Consider the following 20,149-nt stretch of genomic DNA (forward strand, 5'->3'; position numbering starts at 1 on the left):
GGTTATCTAGCAATCCATAAATAAAATAAAGGGCAAAAGACTTGTTCCCACCTAAGGTTAAGTCTAATCCTAAATTTATATTCTCTAACTTTAAAAAATTCAAACTCTCATTTATAAATAATATTCTATTGAAAAACTCAATTAATGTTAAGAATAAAATAATTATTTAACAAAAAATTTAAAAAAACTAAAGTTTTGTTATATTTTCCCTCCTCAATTTAAAAATCAAACAATTTTTTCTATCCAAATTTTGAAAAATGGCAATTTCTCTTCTAGAGTTTTGAAAATGTCACTAAAGACAATGATGTTCGCCATCTCCAACCATGTTGACTCTTCTTCCGAACTTATCTCTTCCTGCCGACTTGTTCTCACCTTACGTTTTTATCAGAGATGATTTTGTCTTTGTCAGAGGTAATGATTTTAATCAGAGGCATGAATTTGATCGATAAGAAAATATAACTCAAGTGAGAGGACAAACACTATCGAAAACAGTAGCAATGTTTTCAATACCGTAGGGGTGAAATTGTCACTTTTCACACTTTAGGTGAAAAAGAAAAATTATTAAATTTTTAAATTGTTAAATTGAGAGAGAAAAAAAAAAATTTAGTGTTTAATTTTTTTTTGTTAAATAATAGTTTTATTTTTAACTTTAACTAAGAATTTTAGTTATAGGTAAAAATTTAAGTTTTAAAAAATTGGATGATAGGAGTTTGGGTTTACCTCAAACCTTGGGTGGGAACAAGTCTTTTAGCCTAAAATAAAAATAAGAGATGGACCAATTCCTCTATTGCCTGTGCATATGTCGAACACATGTTGGTGCCTTCTTGGCTTTGATCTCGTCTCTAGGCACATCCCAACCCAACATAAAAATGACCGAAATTTGTAGCACAGGCTGAATAATCTGGCTATCATGACAATATTACTTGGATTTGCCGCACATCAGTACAAGAAACTCCAACTAGCGTAACACTCAGATTCTTGCTTTCTAATCTTCTTTTTTATTTTACTCCATGCACAGCCATGTAAACTTGTTACATGAAATTAATATGATATTTTTGATTGGATGTCTCGATGGATCTGCGCAAGAAACTCAACATACGAGGGGCCTCGAGAATTCTTATCTTCTACCAGACAAGAAAAGAACAACAATCCTGAACACCAAAATATACTATTAATAATACAAATAATAATTAAAAACATCTACTAGTAATCCAAACTTCAACAGAGATTGCAGGATAGAGAAACATGATCCAGGGGAGAAGGTGTTAAGAAATTTTATTGATGGCCCTTGCACCTGGATGCAAACATTTATCTACTAGCAATGTTATGTTTACTTATTATTGATATAAAATTTAAGTATATAAATGATATGTTATCAGGTGATTGTGCATTAATTTATATTTAATTCAAAATCATCTAATCATATAATGACTCATTATTTATGTATCTAAATGATGTATTAAAAGTGTGTATGCATAGTTTTATTGTTTATCTAATGAGTACTATTACATGTATAAATTAATTGTATAAACTTATCCATACAACTTGATATGGTAGCATCTGATTAGGTGATTTTGAAGTAAAAGAAAAAGTAAATAATCACATCACTCGATCAAAAGTTACCATATCAGTTTGTACAATTTGTTTATACGCATAATTTTATTTTTATCTAACCTACCAATAGATCCCTTCTCCCCAATATTTAAACAACAATAAAACTATGGATACACAATTTTCAATATACAGTTGAGTACACAGATGATAAGTCATCATATGAGTAAGTGATTTTAAATTAAGAATAAAGTAAAATTCAATCGTATAATAATACATCATCTATATATCCAATTATGTACTTAAAAGTGTGTGCATATAACATTGGTTTTTAAACATTTGCCATGATAATATGACATTTATCTCCCATCCAATAATTACATATTACTAAAATTATGTGGAAGAGAAATCAGATTACACCAAGAGGAAAAAATAGGTAACAGAACAGCAAAAGATGTGTATATTATGATATGCTGCATATAAATATTTCACGTGATTAATTATTTAGCAGTAAATATGTATACACCTGTAGTTTGCATTAAAGGGATACTGTGCACTGACCTGAAGCATCTCCTTTCTTGCATAACTTCAAACTGCAAGCAAAAAGATCGAAAAAAATGCATCAACTTGAGAGCTCATATTTCAATCAGATAGATGGGGTCAAACTTTTCTCTGAAGATAAAGACAACCCAACAAAAAATATAGCATACCGGATGTAAGAACATCTTTGGCGCCGGATCTCATTTATGACATCATTCAACTTCTTTGATATTGGATTGTCATATTGCTGCAGCACAAACTGATCACACAGAAGCATGTGTTACGCATTAAAATTCAAAAAGTCGGAATTCAATCTCAGCTTAGCATATTCAGCTGCTATACATCATTTACTAAAGCACTTGTTTTTCCTACCAGACAATCTTACAATCCCAAATTATTGAAGAGTGTATCAACTACTGAATTATTAATATAGTCTAGTTTGGCTTCATGTGTCACTTTGGGCTTCAGTTGCAAGGAAGCTTGAAGATTTTTTTTCTATACATTGAACTAAGAGATGGTGTATTTTTATAGACATGCATTTAATTTATCCTTGTATAGGATGGTAGCCCATCCCTTGGGGTTTAACTTCTTATATTGGTCATCTAGTCCACTTATGTTAACTTCATCTCATATTCATTATCAAAAAAAGTCATAGTTGTTTCTTGAAAAAGAAAAATGGGAAATGAATCTAGGCATCCATTTGTATATAAAGAACTATATATTACATGCCCCAATTAAAATAATGAACAACAGATTATACTTTTTATGTGGAAATTTAAGAAATAAATGGAAAATCTATAAAAGTATCTGTAAAAAAGTATCGTGAGAAAAATACAGACTGACTATGGCTCAATGCTCAAGTTCATTTGCCCAACACTTCAAAGGTTTGGACTACAAGTTTCCCCACCAGTTAACAGAGTGACAGGAAGATTTTATGCACCTCAAAAGGATTAAAATGAAACTACCTGGGTAGGAATTTCATCAACTGAAGAGATGCCAAAAAGTTGTTGCAAGATATCTGAATCCACTAAGTTCCCAATATATATTAAACAATCCTCGCCATTTTCAAGAAGATAAATTCCCTTTTCACTCAAATTCTCGGTAGTAAGTGGAATTCTAGGAGGAATAAGGGATTCATTCTCCTGTCAATCATGCAGAAAACTAATAATGCTTGTTAGGACAGTAACAAAGAGAAAAATATCAAATATAACCTAGCCAGATAGTCCATACCTTCGGATTAAGTTCATGAATAGGCACCATCCTGGGGAATACCAGTGCAATTGTAGAAGGTAAAGAAAGAGAGAAAGCACGATTAATCCAATAGGCACGATCATCTATTCTCCCATCAGCTTGAAATCCAATACTTTTGAGTAATGCTGAAATAGATATACTACAAATATACATCTTCGCCAGCAGAATCTTAACAATAAATAATACTAAAAGAAGTGGTTCAAAAACAGACAATTGATCAGATCTCAAGTGTTCCAACTATCCAATCACAAGCATATTTAATGATAGAAGTGTAATATAAAACTTTTGTGATTTCATGGCATAAAGTTGAACAGTGAGACCTGGGGTCATTGATTCAAACTGGGATAGTAAAGACAACACTTTGATAATTTCCAGTTCAGTAATATCCTGCCAGAAATTCAAGACAAAACGTGGAGAAACTGGCTGACCCAATTGAAATGAAAACATTATTCCTGGCCTCAGGGGAACTGGGTAATAGAAGAAGGTGGGATGGCTTAGGGTTCCAGCAGAAGGATTTTCTGGTTTAGTGCAACAGAAACATGGACCAGTTACTTATGGTTGCAATATTGTGTAGAATTGAAAGAGAAATAGGAAAAAAAAAAAAGCTTCTGAGCACAATTACAATAAAGCAGGCAAGCTCTGTCAGACTAGAGCTGCTGAAAAAATTTGGTTTTGGTCTTCCCTGAATTTGAAGTAAATAACTCCACCATCGCCAATCCTGATAGTGGACTGAGATTTTGAACAAATAGCAATGATTTCAATAGACATAGTGTGTGTGCCATTAGACCAAATTTATTTTCAAGTAATATAATTCGGATTTTATATTTAAGAATTAAGTGGGAAATTTTAATGGTGTTTAAACTCGATTCATTGGAGAAAGTTAAACTCAAATTTAACTTGAGTTTGAATTCAAATTGAGTTTTAAACTCAGTTTGATATTAAAATAATATTGTTTTAATATATATTTAGTAAAACTATATTGTTTTAATTAATTTATATTAATTATTTTAGGTTTGATAGTTTTACAAATTCAATAACTTTAAAGTTCGAATTTAAACTCAAATTCGAAAATATTAAACTTTTAAGCTCGAATTTAAACTCATTTGAACTGAACTCATTTTAGGCTCATTTAAGTCAAGCTTAGTTTAAACAAATTCCATTTAACTTAAAACTAAAAAAATAATAAACTCTCATACTCAAATTCGTTTGAACTAAATTGAATGAGTTTGACTTTGAGTTTGGCTCTATCTCAGTGTCACAAAATTGTTTTGAATATTGTTTTCTAATATTTATTCTAGTAGTAATCCGATCCGATCACCAATTGATTTAGATTAGCCCCTTCATCAAGTCGATGTCTAGTTCGGGTCCGAAAACATTGACTAAACCACTATGTTCATGGACCAATTTTATAGTGTACAAAGGCAGGTGCTTTATATATCAGACTTCTACAAGAAGCAAATAGCATACCAAGAGTGTACAAAGGCAGAAACATAAGGGACTCGGGAAGAATAAGCTGTCCAGGTGATGACACTGTTGCACAAAATTTTCGATATGAAACCAGAATGTTGATGCAAAAGCTTGTCACTTGCCCCCGGACATGCAAGAGTGGCCTGGAAGGTATTTCAAGCACCTCTATAAAGAGTGTAAATTAAAAGCATTGTCAGTAATCTCAGACATTGCATTACAAAAATTATAACATTGAGCATTTATCTTCTAGAGGATGGAAGTCACAAACAAATGGGGCCAAGTAATGAAACAACAGTCAGCGCATCAGATAAAGACTTTTTCAAGTAATCAGGATGCATGCAAGTAACCATCACAGATTCAAAAAAGAAGGGGGAACAGAAAACAGAAAGTCAAAATGTAGGGACACAGAATCCAATACCTTTTTTCAAGAAACAGGCAAATTGAGTATCTAAGTCAGCCGAACGGAACAAATTACTCAGCATATTCGAGCATGGTAGAGATAAATTTGTAACTCGAATTCTTCGTTGGCCATACACTGTGGTGTAAAGTAGGGCAGACTGAAAAAATTAAGATGCAAACTAATAAAGAGGCCAGCCACTGTCATCTTTTCAACAATAAAAGAATAGTGCAGAAAACTACACAAAGCAGTGGGCCAAAATTAACAATTAAGATGTGTAGCAGACTGCCCCAAAATTTAGATAGTCACCTGAAAAGCACACTCTGAACCATCTTGCAATTTGTCATCATGCTTTAAGGTTACCAAAATAGATTTGTCACAGTCAAACTGCAAAAGAAGAAGGATTGGTCAAGACAGAAATTAGTCTTTGGAAACTCCCATGTAAATGCAATTGTCAAAAGGAATCCTTAAAATATGCCAATCTGTTATTTCATATACAGCTTATAAGAGACAGAACTAGCAAAGGCAAGATATATATGCAAAATAAAACAAACACCCAAGCAACTTCTGATAGAACTAAACTGCCAATAAAACTTGACAACAAAGAATCATGGATCATACAATCTCTATTTGAAAATTGATATACACAATCCATAATCATGAGCCACTAGAAAATGATGAAAGCATCCTTAGGGTATGATTACAAAAATCATATGATATACCCGCATGAAGATTGTACATCCTTCAACAAAAGCTAAATGAAAATTATATACATTGAACAAGCAAAAGTATGCAAAAGATGTAGTCCAATTACGACATAAAAACAAAAGTTAAATATCTACAGTGAAACTTTAAACAATAAATATTTTTTGTCACCAAATCTAACTTGTACAGTGCGAAAAAGCCTTGAGTAGGTAGTTAATTCTGAAGAAGGGGAGGTTCTAGAGCCAATAGGTCCATGCAGAAATTCTCTATCAACTTCAACTCTCTGCACAAGACCATCTAACTCCGATGTTTTACATGGAAACAGTATATGTTCTGTCACCAAGATTAAGGTACTTAAAAGAGCAATGCCTAAAGGCTACAAAAATTGCTTCTCTATCAGAAAATAATTTCAGGTGGTAAGCCATGTGGTCAGCAGCTCATGAACACTGAACTAAGATAGATGGTTGTCCAGATAAGGGATTAATACAATTCCTACATTACTGTCAAAACAAACTCAAAAAAGAAAATTTACCACATTTTAACTGAAAAAATAGTCAAATGTCATCTATGTTAAAAATAAAAGCATATGTATCATTCAGTGACAAAGCAATTTGCAAGAGAAGGAAAAATTGCAAACCCCAGGGAGGTCAACATTAGTTGGAATGCGTTTGCAAAAATTTCCGTAGTACTCTTGAACTTGGATTCCCTATACAGATGAAAACAGAAGTTAATTCACTTGTATAACACTATAAAGCATAACACAACAATAATCATTCAACACTGACAGAACTAGCAGTATACTATCAAAAGCATAGAAGTGTTACCTGGCTACATCTCACGCGCATAACAGCCTCAAAACCTTGGGGCCTGGTGATATTCCATCTAAGATCATTGTAAAGCTTGGCTGTATCTGACAGAGTTGAGAATGGGTAATAATAATATACCTGCAAGAGTGGGAAAGCAGAGAAGCTTAAAATTTAAGTAACCCAAGTTAAACCAACAAAACTTAGAATTTGAATAACTAAGAGTTGTATTCACACGAAAATATACCTGATTAAGGGTTTTCACTAAACCGTCACTTGATCTGTAAACATTTATAAATATGCATTCTAAAATAACAGTCAGTCTCCTAGTGTTGCCTATAAAACTAATTCTAATCATCACCAGTTTTAGATGTTGTATTCATACTCGTGCAATGAAAAAACACATTTTAATGCAATAGATTTCAAGAATGTGTCCAGGTTTCAGCAAATTCAGGCAAACCATCAATTCATCTGAATACTCCTTCCATTTATATATCCTGCTAGTATGGTTACACAGGATTACAGCCAAAACAGAGTCGCACATAAACCATATGATACAGTTTCCTGCAGCAGGAGATGTACATATAAATCTAGCAGAATATAGATATTGCTATTAAGCATTAATTTGATACCTGTCCTCCAGTAGTTCTTGGGATGACAGATACAGAAGCGACATCAACATAAGTCTGACTAGTGATAAATACGTCGATGCAAACCTGGAAAATGTTCAAATTTTTATAATTAGCCTAGCACATTATAGACACATACTTACAGAAGCGAAATTAATCACAACCTCCTTCTTGGGCCATATTTTTGAGTTTCTTTAAATGACGATAGAACACCGAATTACATAAAGCTTACCTGATACCCAGCAAATTCAATTGCCATTGTCCTTAGTGTTTTATCTGCTGCTTGTAGTAACTTAGGGACCCCCTGAAATTAAATGAAAAATATTTTCAACATAAAGCACGTCATTATCTTCTATTGACCCCAATACATGTGGATAGTTCACTAAAAAATTCAAGATGAATTAATTTAAAGAAACAAATGAACCACAGACACGTCAGCATGTAGGTGGAATATCCAGACAACCACTTGTATCAACACAAACAACAAATTGCAATTCAATTCCTACCCCACTTACTAAGAAACAAGATCCCTTTTAAATTTTCAATATTTAGATACACTAGAACATAATAATTATATTGTAACATATGCAGAGCACAACTTAATATAAACCCTAGGAAAGAAAGCAAAGCTGAACCTGCCATGACAGCCTAAGATGCACATAATGCAAAAGAAAAGCGATCTAGAAACAAGTGTGGCACAATAATATCACAGAATATGAGGTCAAAAGTTAACCAAATGCAGTAGACACTAAATGTGAGCAAATGGCCATGCAGAAAATTAACTTAATTCGGCAGCTGAAACATAAAACCTTTCTGTAGGTATGAGTTTTTAGGAAGGTTGAACCACCCAGCATATTCAAAAGGAATAAACAGAACCATCTGGCATATCGAAGCAAATAGTAAAACTAGCAGCACAGCAGGGTGCATTAAGTCAAATTTCTAGTGCAGTAATTGTCCTAATACAATGAACACATTTGTCTTATTCTTTAGTCCTAAGGGTGAATATGTGAATGACCCAGTCAAGTTAGAGACATTGGGAAGGGTTAGAAAAAATGAAAAAGAAAATATACATAGTAGCAGTAACAAATGAAAATGTCTGATTCCCTAACTGCACATTAACAGGAACAATCGCCCACCTTTATCTGAACATAGCAACCATCTTCTAGAGAAAATGCAGTCAACACAGTACTATAACTCCATGACAAACATCGAGAGGGAATAAGCATGAACATGTGTATACCTTTTCCCCCACTGAGACATTAGTTCTTCCTTCAAGTTCCCTTGAAGGCAGGGCTCCAACACCAGCCGATGGCAAGACTAAACACAGAGTGCTACAATGATCAGAACACACAGGAACATACTAGTATACTTTATAATAATATCATCTCAAGGATATTCCCAAACTTCCAATGATGGTAAGTGGAAGATGTGAGAAACTTGCATGAGCATTTGTGATGAATATTTATGAAGGCTCCTTTGTAAACATATTGTTCCAACTTGAACAGGAAAAAAAAGAAAAGAGCCAGATACAGTTCAATCTTGATGACCAAAACAAGTAGCTATGCCACAATATATTAAACTGGAAACAAAGTGTTGTTCTTTGCCTTTCTGTTTGTAATATCTGTGTGCAAAACCAATGAAACTAAAGAATGGGTGATTCACAACTGATTGCAATAGATAATGCGGTCAAGTTAGTGTTAAACAAATAAATATAGGTTTATAAGCTTGCCTGACTGAAATACAAGAAGCTTTCCTCCAGTACCCTTCATTGCCAGAAAGCCAGCCTGGAATTTGAGAGAAAAGACCTATATGTAATTTGAGAGGAAATATTGTTTCTTGTATCTCATTCATCAACAATTACAACATATATACAAGTTACATTTTACACAAAATTGTTATACAAATCCAAGAAAGGAAACAGTAACCAAAATTGAGGATTTGCAGATCCCTATTTTCCAACTACAACTTCTAGAAATCTGCCTTTAAAGACTTTCCTAATGCAACTTGGATTCATTCCTTAATCTGGATGTGATTCTGAATTATTCCTTTATTTGGGTGTGATGCATAATCTCCAAAATTGATCTCCACCACCCCTCTTCAAGCTAATGCATATATGTTGATCATCCCCAGCTTGTTTGGTAACTCTTCAAATTTTGGCTAGGGAAAACTCTTTGTGAGAATATCAACCACTTGTTGCTTTGTCAAGGGACAATCATGCATACACTTTCGTTGTCAATTTTCTCTTTTATGAAGTGGCTATTTATCTATACATGTTTCATTTTATTATGATGCACTGGATTATGTGTCATGAGAAGCTAGTTGTTTTTCCAACAAACTCTCAATACGCAATTCCAATAAAATGTCCACAGCACAAATTTGCAGAAAAGAATAGTATAGTAATGACAACAATGGAGCAGTAAATCCCATAAATGAAATAGACAGTAAGGAAAATGTATTTAGTAAGGAAGATAACAAGAAAATGGTTATTGAAAACAGTTTTTAAAAAAAATAAAAGGCCCAAATTGGTCACTGGTGGCTGGTACTCCCAAATACAAAACTCGACAATATTTTTTTCCTTCTCTAAAGTTGTCTGCCCCACACTCTCCACTTCCTCTCATATATACAATTTCCAAAACTAACTCACTCATTCCCTACACTAATAGCTTGCTAGGTGTCACCCAATGCAGCTACTACATTGGACATTTTAGAACCACTTCTGCTTGAATCAACTTTTGCAATTAGGGCGCTGTCATTACCACACCACACCACCCCCCCCACCCCCAACTTTTCGGTCTGCTTGAATCAACTTTTGCAATTAGGGCTTTGCCATTACACCCCCACCCGGAAGCAGTTTCAGCTTGTTCTCAAGTTGAACTTCCGTCTACACAAACTCCATCCTGAATCCATCACTCCTATTTTTGTTTGATTTCCACATCCCTTTGAAAGAAGTTTCTATAGTCATTAATGTTGGACCCCCTATAATTTTCACTTGTTATCCCTACCAATCAAAATGCATGGTTTCCATTTTCTAGTTGTTCCGAATGTCGACAACCAATCAACTCCAAGGATTACATTGACATTTCCCAATTGGAACACAAAGAATTCTTGGGCCACTTCAATATCCAACAATTTTAGTCGGACGTCACGACAAACTTCAATTCCTTTAACATTTATCACTGAAAGTCACTTAGAAATTCTTTCAAGTGGCCATCAATTACAATTTGTCAACCAACTTATGAGCAGTGAAACTATGTGTAACTCCACAATCTATTAACACAGTCACTGGTTCCCCCTGGATGCTACCTTTTATCTTCATCGTCTTCGGTGATCTGAGTCTAGCTACCGAATTATGAGACAATTTGATAGCTTTTCCCTGTTTAGCTAGAATTTCTTTTCCCCCCTTCTCTATTAGCTCCTCCTCATCCTCTTCCTCTTAGCAAAGCACCACACACAACTATTTGAACTGACATTTTCTTTGATTGCCTCCCAAATTTTCTTTGTCGTTCGAAAGAAAAAATAAGTGATGTTAATATTTGTTTCTATAGAGTTAATTACGCAAGCCATTACAATTGAATTGTTTAGTTATCATGCATCATAATCACACCTCTCACATTAGGTCCTTTAATCTCTCCATTGATACAACTCATCTTGCCTTTGCCTCAAATAACCATTAGAAAAAATTGCGACCATTGGAGAAAATTTTTTTTTGTTTGATTTTTGGTTTGTTATCTATAGAGAGAAATTTTCACCATGATGTTGGATGACAATCAAAGGCATTTGAGGAGGGTGAATGAGATGGGATATTGAAGAGGTAGAGCCTACTAGTTCTTGCCCATAATTTTCCATGGATGAACTGTTGTAATGACTTTGATATCATGAAATTTGAGAGTTAAGACTTATAAGTTATTTGAGAGGACAAATTTTCTTTTGTATTTCATTCAACAATTACAACATATGCACAAATTACATTTTACACAAGATTGGTATGCAAACTTAAGAATGAAAACAATCACCTAAATTGAGGCTTCACAAACCCTTATTTTCCAACTACAATGCCTAGAAATTGCCTATAAAGACTTTTCTAATGTAACATAGATTCACTTCTTAATTTGGATGTGATCCTGGATTACTCCTTTATTTGGGCGTGATGCGTAATCTTTAATATGATCCCTAACAAAAGTTATAAGGTATTAACATATCTATATGATAAGTAAATAAATGACATAAAAACCCAAACACTCTTTATAACTTTGGAAACCTAACCTCTTCTGACATCAAACATCCAAGCACAAGTAAGAATCTACCAGACATCAATATAGAATTTAAGTCTAGCTCTGCCTACCTAAACCTCCAAAACTACTTATCTTTTCCAACGCATTCATAATCCTTAATCATATTGTCCGAATATTTTCTACTTCTTAGCTACTAGTTTTCTCACATAAAAGCTCTTGAAAATCTCCTTTGTTCAATTCATTTGTAAAACATATTCTTTTAAGTAGAGGTACTCCTATAAAGTAATGAAATTGCAAGAAACTTTTTCAAAATGAACTAAAATTTGGTTCACACATGGCCTCCTTGTGTGGAATAGATTGGTGGACCATAAGGTGAGTGTTTAAGTGTGCGCTCCTCAATGTAGCCTATGTCATCAAATTCATTAGAGTTGTACACTATGATTCAATTCACTAAGCATACCACCCCATGGCCATGGAATTGTTAAACATTAACTTCTATAAGATGTTAAGCACACAAGAAATAGGAATACGGATTCTAATTGGACAAAAAAGGTATACCTTGATTGCTGCACCGAAGGCTGATTCCAAAGTTTTATTTTTCTGAAACATCATTGGAATGTGTCCCAACAACAGTTCTAAATGTTGACGACACTACATCATTAAAAGAATAATCAAAGTTACTAGGAGACATTCAGAATTTCAAAAAACAAGAACTAAAGCCCATCCATCATTGCTTAAATTTGACTGACAATATATCTAATCTAGTAATATATCCTAAAAGACTAAAAATCTAGAGTTTACCTCAGAAAGTTCAAAAATAACATCTGTTTGGAGAGGAATATAAACATCTTCTACATCAGTAACAATAAGCATTAATGTCTGCAACCACATGAAAAATTAAAAAATGGAAGGAATTCATTTTAAGTGGTCATATATAGAATGTTAAGATCAATATAACACATTTTTCAAGCGATTCTGTAGTAAGATCACAACTCTTTTCTACCATAAAAAAAATATATAAATACAATTTTTGGGCAGAGATATTAAATAAGAAAGAGCTTCCTGACAAATCCTTTTTCCCTTATTCTTTGCAAGAGAAATTGAGTTTAAAAAAATGGCACTTCAAAGAAATAGAATGAAGTTCTTATCCCTTTCCACAAAAAGTAATATATTATTCTCATCAAAAAATATTACAGTATCATTTCTATAAAATAAAAATGAGAATGACCCAGTTACTCAAGAAAAAAGGAGAAGTGTCCAACCAACAATTCACCTGCTGTAGTGCACGTTTTAAATTGTAAAAATGAATTGTTGAGTCAAATGTAGCTACTCCTACCAATGTCCGAGGACCTTCCTACAAGAATTAATCAAGATATAGTTAGAATTGAAACACTTGTCTTCAATCTAACGATAGTCTTTATTATAAACAGGTATCAAGTTTCAAAGAGAGGAAGAGAAGAAAAAAACATATTAGGGTTTGTTAGTTAGGCAGCAAATTTTGGTTGATTGTGGGAGGTCTCCAGCGCCTCAATCGGTCAGAAAATAGAGGTCTTAGACTCTTCGAATTGTCCGAAATGAGAGATCCCGAACTCCTCAAATTGTTGGGTTTATCATTGTAATCTTTTTATTAATGAAATATTTTTAGTTTATTATGTTTTTGTGTTTTATTTTCTTATTTTAGATGAATTAAGGGTTGGGTTCCTAACAAAATGGTATTAGAGTATTCGATCTAGTGGAGAAGATATATAATGGTCAGAAAAGTGAAAAGTCGTCGGAAAATGTTTACAGAGGAAGCTGACTTGAAGTTGAATCATCACAAGGAGAAATGAGTCGGTGTGTACATGTTGGAAAAGTGCCAAAAAAAAAAAGAAGAAGAAGAAGAAGAAAACGAAAATAGAAGAAACCGGAACGCTAGCAAAATTGTGAAGAAAGAAAAAAAATTACAAAAGACAGAAAGGAGAAAACACAAAAAGAAAGGAGAAGGAAGAAGGAGAGAGAGAAAAAATTAAAGAAAAAAAGAGAAGGGGCAGTTGAAAAAAAAGCTACAAATAGATGGAAAAAAGAAAAAAGTGTGTGCAGTGATGGGTTAGCACGCTAGCAAGCAATGGCATAATTTAAAAAGAGAAACAAGGTCAAAGCTAGCGAAATGAGTGGGACATAGCTAGCCAAAAGAAAAAGTAAAGTGAAAGATGGTTGTTAATTAATGACAAAGGAAAAAAAAAACACCTTGAGGACAAGGTGATTTTGAAAGAGAGAGAAATGTTAGGATTGAAACACTTATCATCAATCTAACAGTACTCTTTATTATAAAAAGGTATCAAGTTTCAAAGAGAGGAGGAGGAGAAAAAAAACATATTAGGGTTTGTTAGTTGGATAGTCAATCTTAGCTGATTGTGGAAGGTCTTCGGCGTCTCAAACAACTGAAAAAGAGAGATCCCACACTTCTCAAATTGTCTGAATTGGGAGACCCCAAATTCCTCAAATTGTTTGATTTATTATTGTAATCTTTTTATTAATAAAATAATTTTAGTTTATTATGTTTTTGTATTTTATTCTCTTGTTTTAGATGAATTAGAGGTTGGGTTTCTAACAGATACCAATCACTTTAATATTATCTATTTTTGTTTTGAATTCAAGAGATTTAAAACACAACGAATTAAGAAAAATTAAATTTACACAACAACTAGCAATTCAACACTGTGACAGACATCTAATGAAGTATGAATAGAAAAGAAAGAAAGTGGATTTGTAGCTATGGAGAGAATAATCTATAGGAATATCTATCTTACATGCCATTATTTCTCAAGCACTTTCCAATGGCTATGCACTAGTAGTTTAAGCACGGGTTAAAGATAAGAGTAAATATCAGGACCAACATAAATCAAATTCGGAAACATATCCAACAATTTTGGGATATGATATATTAACACTGATTAAATCATAAATGTACATTACTTTTTACATAGGTCCAAAGTCAGGCCTTATAATTTCTAGTAGCCAAGAAATCTAGTTACAATACATGAAATGTATTTTGGGAAAACATATTGCAACCTGATTTCTAGTACTCAAAATACCTTAAATTTTGTTATGGACCTAATGTAAGTTTATTAATATTGAAGGAAAAAAGTGTCAATAACAAAAGGTGTCAACTCCTTCAAAAGGGCGTAGCTTCCCTATTAGTCAAATACTGCCCATAATAACAAAATAACAATATTTTTTTTTTCTATTTTACAATCCTTGCTCACATTTAGATGTTATTCATACCTACCATACATTTTTCATAACTCCCCCATCCAATTTCACATCTACCACATACATTTCGTAACTCCTCAATCCATTTATTTCAACTATATAAATATTATCCTAATTAAATATTATCCTAATATTTAAATCCAAATTCCAATTATTAACTTTTTATTATTATCTTAATTATTATCATAATCAATAGCTAATATTATTATTATTATTATTATTATTATTGTAATAAAATCCTAACAAACTCTAGTAGAGAAGGAAAGCTAGATGATACTGAAAAAAACTTTTCTATTAAAGTTAGAACAAGAGCTGCAGGTTCCCTCAAATGAAAAAGATGGAACACAAGAAGTTGCCAATTATCCTTGACCTAATCTTCAGAGAAAGAATCTTCCACTTTACTTGAGCAAAGTTATATTAAATTTTAGTGGTAGAACAGAAACTGGGCCTAAATGATTTTATCCAAAGCACCATGTCTGCATAGTTCAAAAATATACAATAACCTCCTCATACTTTCCTATCCTCTAGCAATAGTGCGGAAGAGTTAACCCTAGATCTCTTAAAATGTTTCCTTGCAAACATTCAGTTGAAGAACTTGCACATATGAAAAAATAACCATTAATGATAACAATTGTCTGTGCAGGTTGCGAAATCCAAATTAAATTGAGAAGAGGAAATAAAGTGCAGTAGAAATATACTTATTAGAAAAGAAACACCAATATCATAGTAATAGGATTGAAACTCACAGGAAGATCAGAAATAACTTGATTAATTGCGCTGCAAGCTGCAGCAGCTGCACCAGTCTGTATGGCACTCATGGATACATCAATGAGAAAAAAATACACAGCTGGCATTGGATCACACACCTGGAAATGAGGCATTTAGTTAAATGAATCACTAATGTGATTAACTAAATAAGAAATTTAAGGGTGAAAAGACTTTGACCAGAGGTCTCAATCCTTTCAGAATAATATAAATGTCAAGTAATCACTTGCACAACAGGAGGCAAAGATTTTCCAAAGGATGCAGTTTTAGTGACAAAATCCTGGGAGCAAATCTAGACCATAATCCATACTTCTTAAAACTAAAACAAATCAAAGAACTGGAAGTTTTCAGGTTGAAGATCCTACCACCAACAAAAGACCAATATGTGCTCCATTGATGAAATCCAAGCAATTGTAGATCTAAACTCTTTTTATTCTTTATATTCTCTTAACACAGATTATACTTGTCTTCAATATATGTACTCACTTACATACAACAAACAGATCATATATAAACACACTAAAAAATTAAAGCAAATAAGATTTATAAGTTCTGGTAAAAAAGATAGGAAGTAAAAGGATAAGGTTATCTAACAAATTGATGAATGCTTATTAAGAAGAAAAATAAGAGGACAAATACATAAAAGTCTAGAAAAGAAAAAAAATAGAAGTGCTTTCCATAGGTATGTTGAAGGACATTGGAGATAGCAAGGACCCAACAGAAAAGGTGTTGTCCCAAATGCTATGAGGATAAAAATCATATGACCAATTGAAAAGGTCACAATTAAAACCTAAAACCTGTTAACTGACCATGTATTCCTTTGAAGCAACAAATTCAACCGTTCCTTTACAAAGTTCAGGTCTCTCATCAGCATCCCTACGCAAACCATCTGGACCTAGATTGCAATGGTAGTCACGGGGAGTCTCATCAATGAACCCTGCAAAGAAAATTCCATGGGGACACCACTTCAACAGATATTAGCTACATATTTGAAAAGCTCAATTTTTTTTTTTTTTGGTAAGTCAAGAAAAGCTAAATTATTGACTTAAGAATTAATAAATAAATCATTTCATGAACTTGTCCACTGGACGTCAGTAATTGCAACAGGAATGTACAATAAGCATACAACATTATATATGTTGTTGCACCCACATGATTAACACTTACGTCATGGATTGCAAGTCAAATGCCTGAACCCAAGTTTTGCTGAGGAAAAACATTTTAGCTTTGTTAAAAATTCAACAAACACTAGATACTATTGTTTAAGGAATAACAAGTAAATCCTTGAGATTAGTAAATATCAGGATATCAGGAATTGCAACACTAACGTAGGACAAATAAACAACAGCATGATGTATGACACTTGATGGCAAATATCTAAATTATTGCACCCATCTCATTAACATTTAGGTCAAAGGAGGGAATTAAATGACTTCTAAGAGAAAATTAGCAGTAACTAAGGAACAAACGGGGTTGAATATTCCCAAAACAAGATTGGAAGCATTGGTGAAGAAAAAAATTAAACCCAAATGCAACACAGACTTCATAAACCAGCAACAAACAACTTTGCAGCAAATTACTTCAACAAAGAAATGCAGTAATATTTATGCTGACCACATAAGTTACAGATGAAGTGCCTCCCCTGATCAATGAACTTCATGAAAGGATTTATGTAGCCCTTGCAACGAGAACATCGAATTGGACCACTTTCTCCAAAGTCCACAATCTATGAAACAATAGACGTTGTATTAAAGAGAAGAATTGCATTGGTAGTAATAATTGTTATTCCATTAGCTAACAAATGCAGTAATCACTGAGCTTTTACCCTGAATAAAAGTTATACTCAGGCAGCATTCATGCATTACCTGTACAGGCTCTTCAGATGGATGGGGAAGGGCCAATGGTTGGACCAACAAAGCCAGCTGCATCCCTGATGTTGCCAAAAGGTCAGCTGTACATGGAACCTATCATATTAAGGGAAAATGGCAATATTATTAATGAATTCAATGAACTAATTGCTGCACACCAAATAACAGTCACCCACATTAAAAGGAAACTGACAATATTATTAAAGGTCAGTTGTATGTGGAACCTATCATATCTCTTTTATTGCTTTCAATATATGAGATCATCTAAAACAAAAATTACTGCACGCAAAGCAACAGTCTCCCATGTATATTAAATATTCTATCAACACCTGATTGATTGTGCACCTCATGTAACGGGGACTGCAATTCCCAGTGTCCATGGCAATGAAGTCGCTGGTAGCAGGCTTTAAACAAAAAAAAAAAAGAAATCAGAAATGCCCGATGGAAAAAATGCACTGTGCACCTCACACAAAAGCATATCAACTAACTTAAAGCAGCAAAGAAACCGGGTGAAAAGAAAAAAGAAGAGCCAAGTGAAAGATAAAATTTCAGAACATATAACCAAGTACCTAATCAAGTAACTTTTTCCCTTTTTTTTAAATTGGTAGATAATATACCGGGGGAGGGTTAGCCTGATTGCCGTGACGGGTTTCATACATGATAACTGAGGAACTTGGATCAGGCCTTGGAATTTGACTAGGATCAACCTTTGATTGCCCTCCCCTAGGAATTCCATCTTGGCCCACAGTAGGTGATATGGTAGTCAATTGACTTGGTAGTGGTGGTGGTGGTGGAGGCATTCCAAACATTGGTGGTTGTGCAGCACTAAGAGCTGCAGGAGGCAGAGCCACCTAAAACAATTCATATGATCCCAACTCCAGATAATCAATTAGAAAGAGAAGGATACAAATGCGGACATTCTCAAACCAAAACTCAACTAATCAAAGAATAATGCTCTTCTGAATTTTATATGATTACCTGTTGAGGTTGCATCGGCCATGCCTGAGATCCATAAGCTGAACTTTGAAATGGTGGTATATCTTGAGGAGCAGCTGAAAACTGTGATTGTAACTGCATGGGAGCACCTGCTGGAGCAACAGCTGGACTTCCTCTAACAGAATGCATGCTCAGTCGCCGAAGTGTCTGAGCTGATTCCAATTTTGTTGGAGATACAATATGTTGTTGTTGAGCATTGCTAGCTTGAGGAAACTGGGGTCCACCCAATGCTGATGGTCCATTACTCACTGGGCCTAGTGTTGCAGGCCAAGGGAGCCTAACCTGGGAGCCCGCTGAAGGGGAAGAAGACATAAAACTTGGTCGAGCAACTGGAGGTGGCATTGGAGCTATCATTGCACCATCGGAAAACCCTGAAGACTGGAAATCACTAGACGATGGGAAACCAGAATGAGGGACAACCAGAGTGCCCGAGGAAGGGTGGAAAGACCTAAGAGGCGCTGTTCTAGGAGCAGAAGGCAATGCTTGACTACCAAGTGGACCAGTAGACCTTACTGGAGGCATATTTGGCGGGACTGTGGATGGAAAAGATCCTGAAGGAGGTGCTTCAGGTCTAGAAAGCACCGGCGGCGGTGGGCCTGGCCTGGACATTTGCTGGGACACACTACGTAACCCAGCAGAAGGTGTTGACTGGGAAAAAGGAGGTGGCTGGCCAAATGGGGGAGGCTTTGGACCATAATTGGGCATCGAACAAGGATGATTTAGGCTCACACTATTGAAACCATCAGTCAGTGCATTCAGAATTATTTGAAAACCAGGTCTATAATTAGGTGGTGGAGGTAGAAATCACTGTGAAGTTTATCCAGGTCGAGGATGGCATAGTTTTCAAACAATCTAACAAAACTAACTAAATCTAAAATGTAGTATCCCAATCCCTCCGGAATATATACTCATAAAACGCTACAATACTCTCAAGCCCGCAAAATTCAAATCTACAAATAAGAGAAAAGCAAGCAAACAACTAAAATTATTTCACATAGAAATTTACAGCTATGATAACCTTTATGCACGTAGTAACATCAAGGATGCAGAGCAGATTCTGGATATTTGAACAAAATGACCAAAACAAAACAATGAGAAAAATAAAGACTTGATCAATCAAATTTGATATAAAAACAAAACAGCGGTACCTTGATCAGAAAAAACTTCGGATCATTTAATTAAAGGACGAATTAAGATGAATAAGGAAAACTAAAAGTAAGATTATCATGGTTTTAAAGCGGGAGAGAAACGAGAGATCGATGCGAGCAAAGCTGTTAGAGAAGGCGGGTAGTTTTTAAGGCTGACACAGCGCTTTTGTATGTGCGGTGTTTAAATACGTTGTGCGTGCGTGGGTCTCCTTCCGAAGTGTTTTCTATTTTTTTAAAGAGCAATACTATGTGTACCGATTTTAGGTACATAAATATATACACACTCATATGTGTCATTATATGATTGATTATTATTTTATTCTTAATTCAAAATCATCCAATCACATGATGATACATATAAATGTGTATATATTTGTGTACCCAAAGTGAGTACACATAGTTTTATTGTTTTTTAAAAGAGAGAAGGACTATTTCCCACCCAACTTTTGATGCGTTTTCAAAATGTTACCCACGGTAGATGAAAATCTACTTTTTTTACCCGTGAGCTGTTAAAATAGATAATATCTGTTTGCATAAGGGTAAAA

At 34.1% G+C, this 20,149-nt stretch overlaps 1 protein-coding gene across 6 annotated transcripts; it reads right to left on the reverse strand.

The window, feature by feature from the left end:
• Positions 1 to 758: 758 nt before the first annotated feature.
• On the reverse strand, positions 759 to 19,833 carry LOC123228590 (protein transport protein Sec24-like At4g32640). 6 transcript variants are annotated; one of them, XM_044654003.1, is made up of 25 exons: positions 19,605 to 19,832; positions 18,439 to 19,406; positions 18,078 to 18,311; positions 17,790 to 17,864; positions 17,458 to 17,556; positions 17,207 to 17,318; positions 16,402 to 16,529; positions 15,574 to 15,693; positions 12,849 to 12,929; positions 12,377 to 12,454; positions 12,134 to 12,226; positions 9,073 to 9,127; positions 8,584 to 8,660; positions 7,576 to 7,647; positions 7,347 to 7,430; positions 6,736 to 6,855; positions 6,549 to 6,617; positions 5,516 to 5,593; positions 5,228 to 5,366; positions 4,810 to 4,974; positions 3,322 to 3,467; positions 3,057 to 3,233; positions 2,262 to 2,350; positions 2,113 to 2,144; positions 759 to 1,151 (listed from the first exon to the last, which is right to left on the reverse strand). In XM_044654003.1, the coding sequence occupies exons 2-25, from the start codon at positions 19,159 to 19,161 to the stop codon at positions 1,042 to 1,044; spliced, it is 3,156 nt and encodes a 1,051-aa protein (XP_044509938.1). In that variant the 5' UTR covers positions 19,162 to 19,406; positions 19,605 to 19,832; the 3' UTR covers positions 759 to 1,041. The 6 variants fall into 6 exon arrangements, with proteins under 6 accessions (XP_044509938.1, XP_044509941.1, XP_044509943.1 ...); XM_044654006.1 differs by having other exon boundaries at positions 2,078 to 2,144; XM_044654008.1 differs by lacking the exon at positions 18,078 to 18,311 and having other exon boundaries at positions 19,605 to 19,833.
• Positions 19,834 to 20,149: the final 316 nt, after the last annotated feature.

Source organism: Mangifera indica, chromosome 11 (genome assembly GCF_011075055.1).
Source record: "Mangifera indica cultivar Alphonso chromosome 11, CATAS_Mindica_2.1, whole genome shotgun sequence".
NCBI classification, from domain to species: Eukaryota; Viridiplantae; Streptophyta; class Magnoliopsida; order Sapindales; family Anacardiaceae; genus Mangifera; species Mangifera indica.

Coding starts and splice junctions, on each gene's coding strand:
- LOC123228590 (XM_044654003.1), bottom strand. CDS start 19,161: ATGCCCAATTATGGTCCAAAGCCTCCCCCATTTGGCCAGCCACCTCCT. Junction 8,661..9,072: donor GCTTCTTGTATTTCAGTCAG/GCAAGCTTATAA, acceptor CTCTGTGTTTAG/TCTTGCCATCGGCTGGTGTT. Junction 6,618..6,735: donor TGCGCGTGAGATGTAGCCAG/GTAACACTTCTA, acceptor TCATCTGTATAG/GGAATCCAAGTTCAAGAGTA.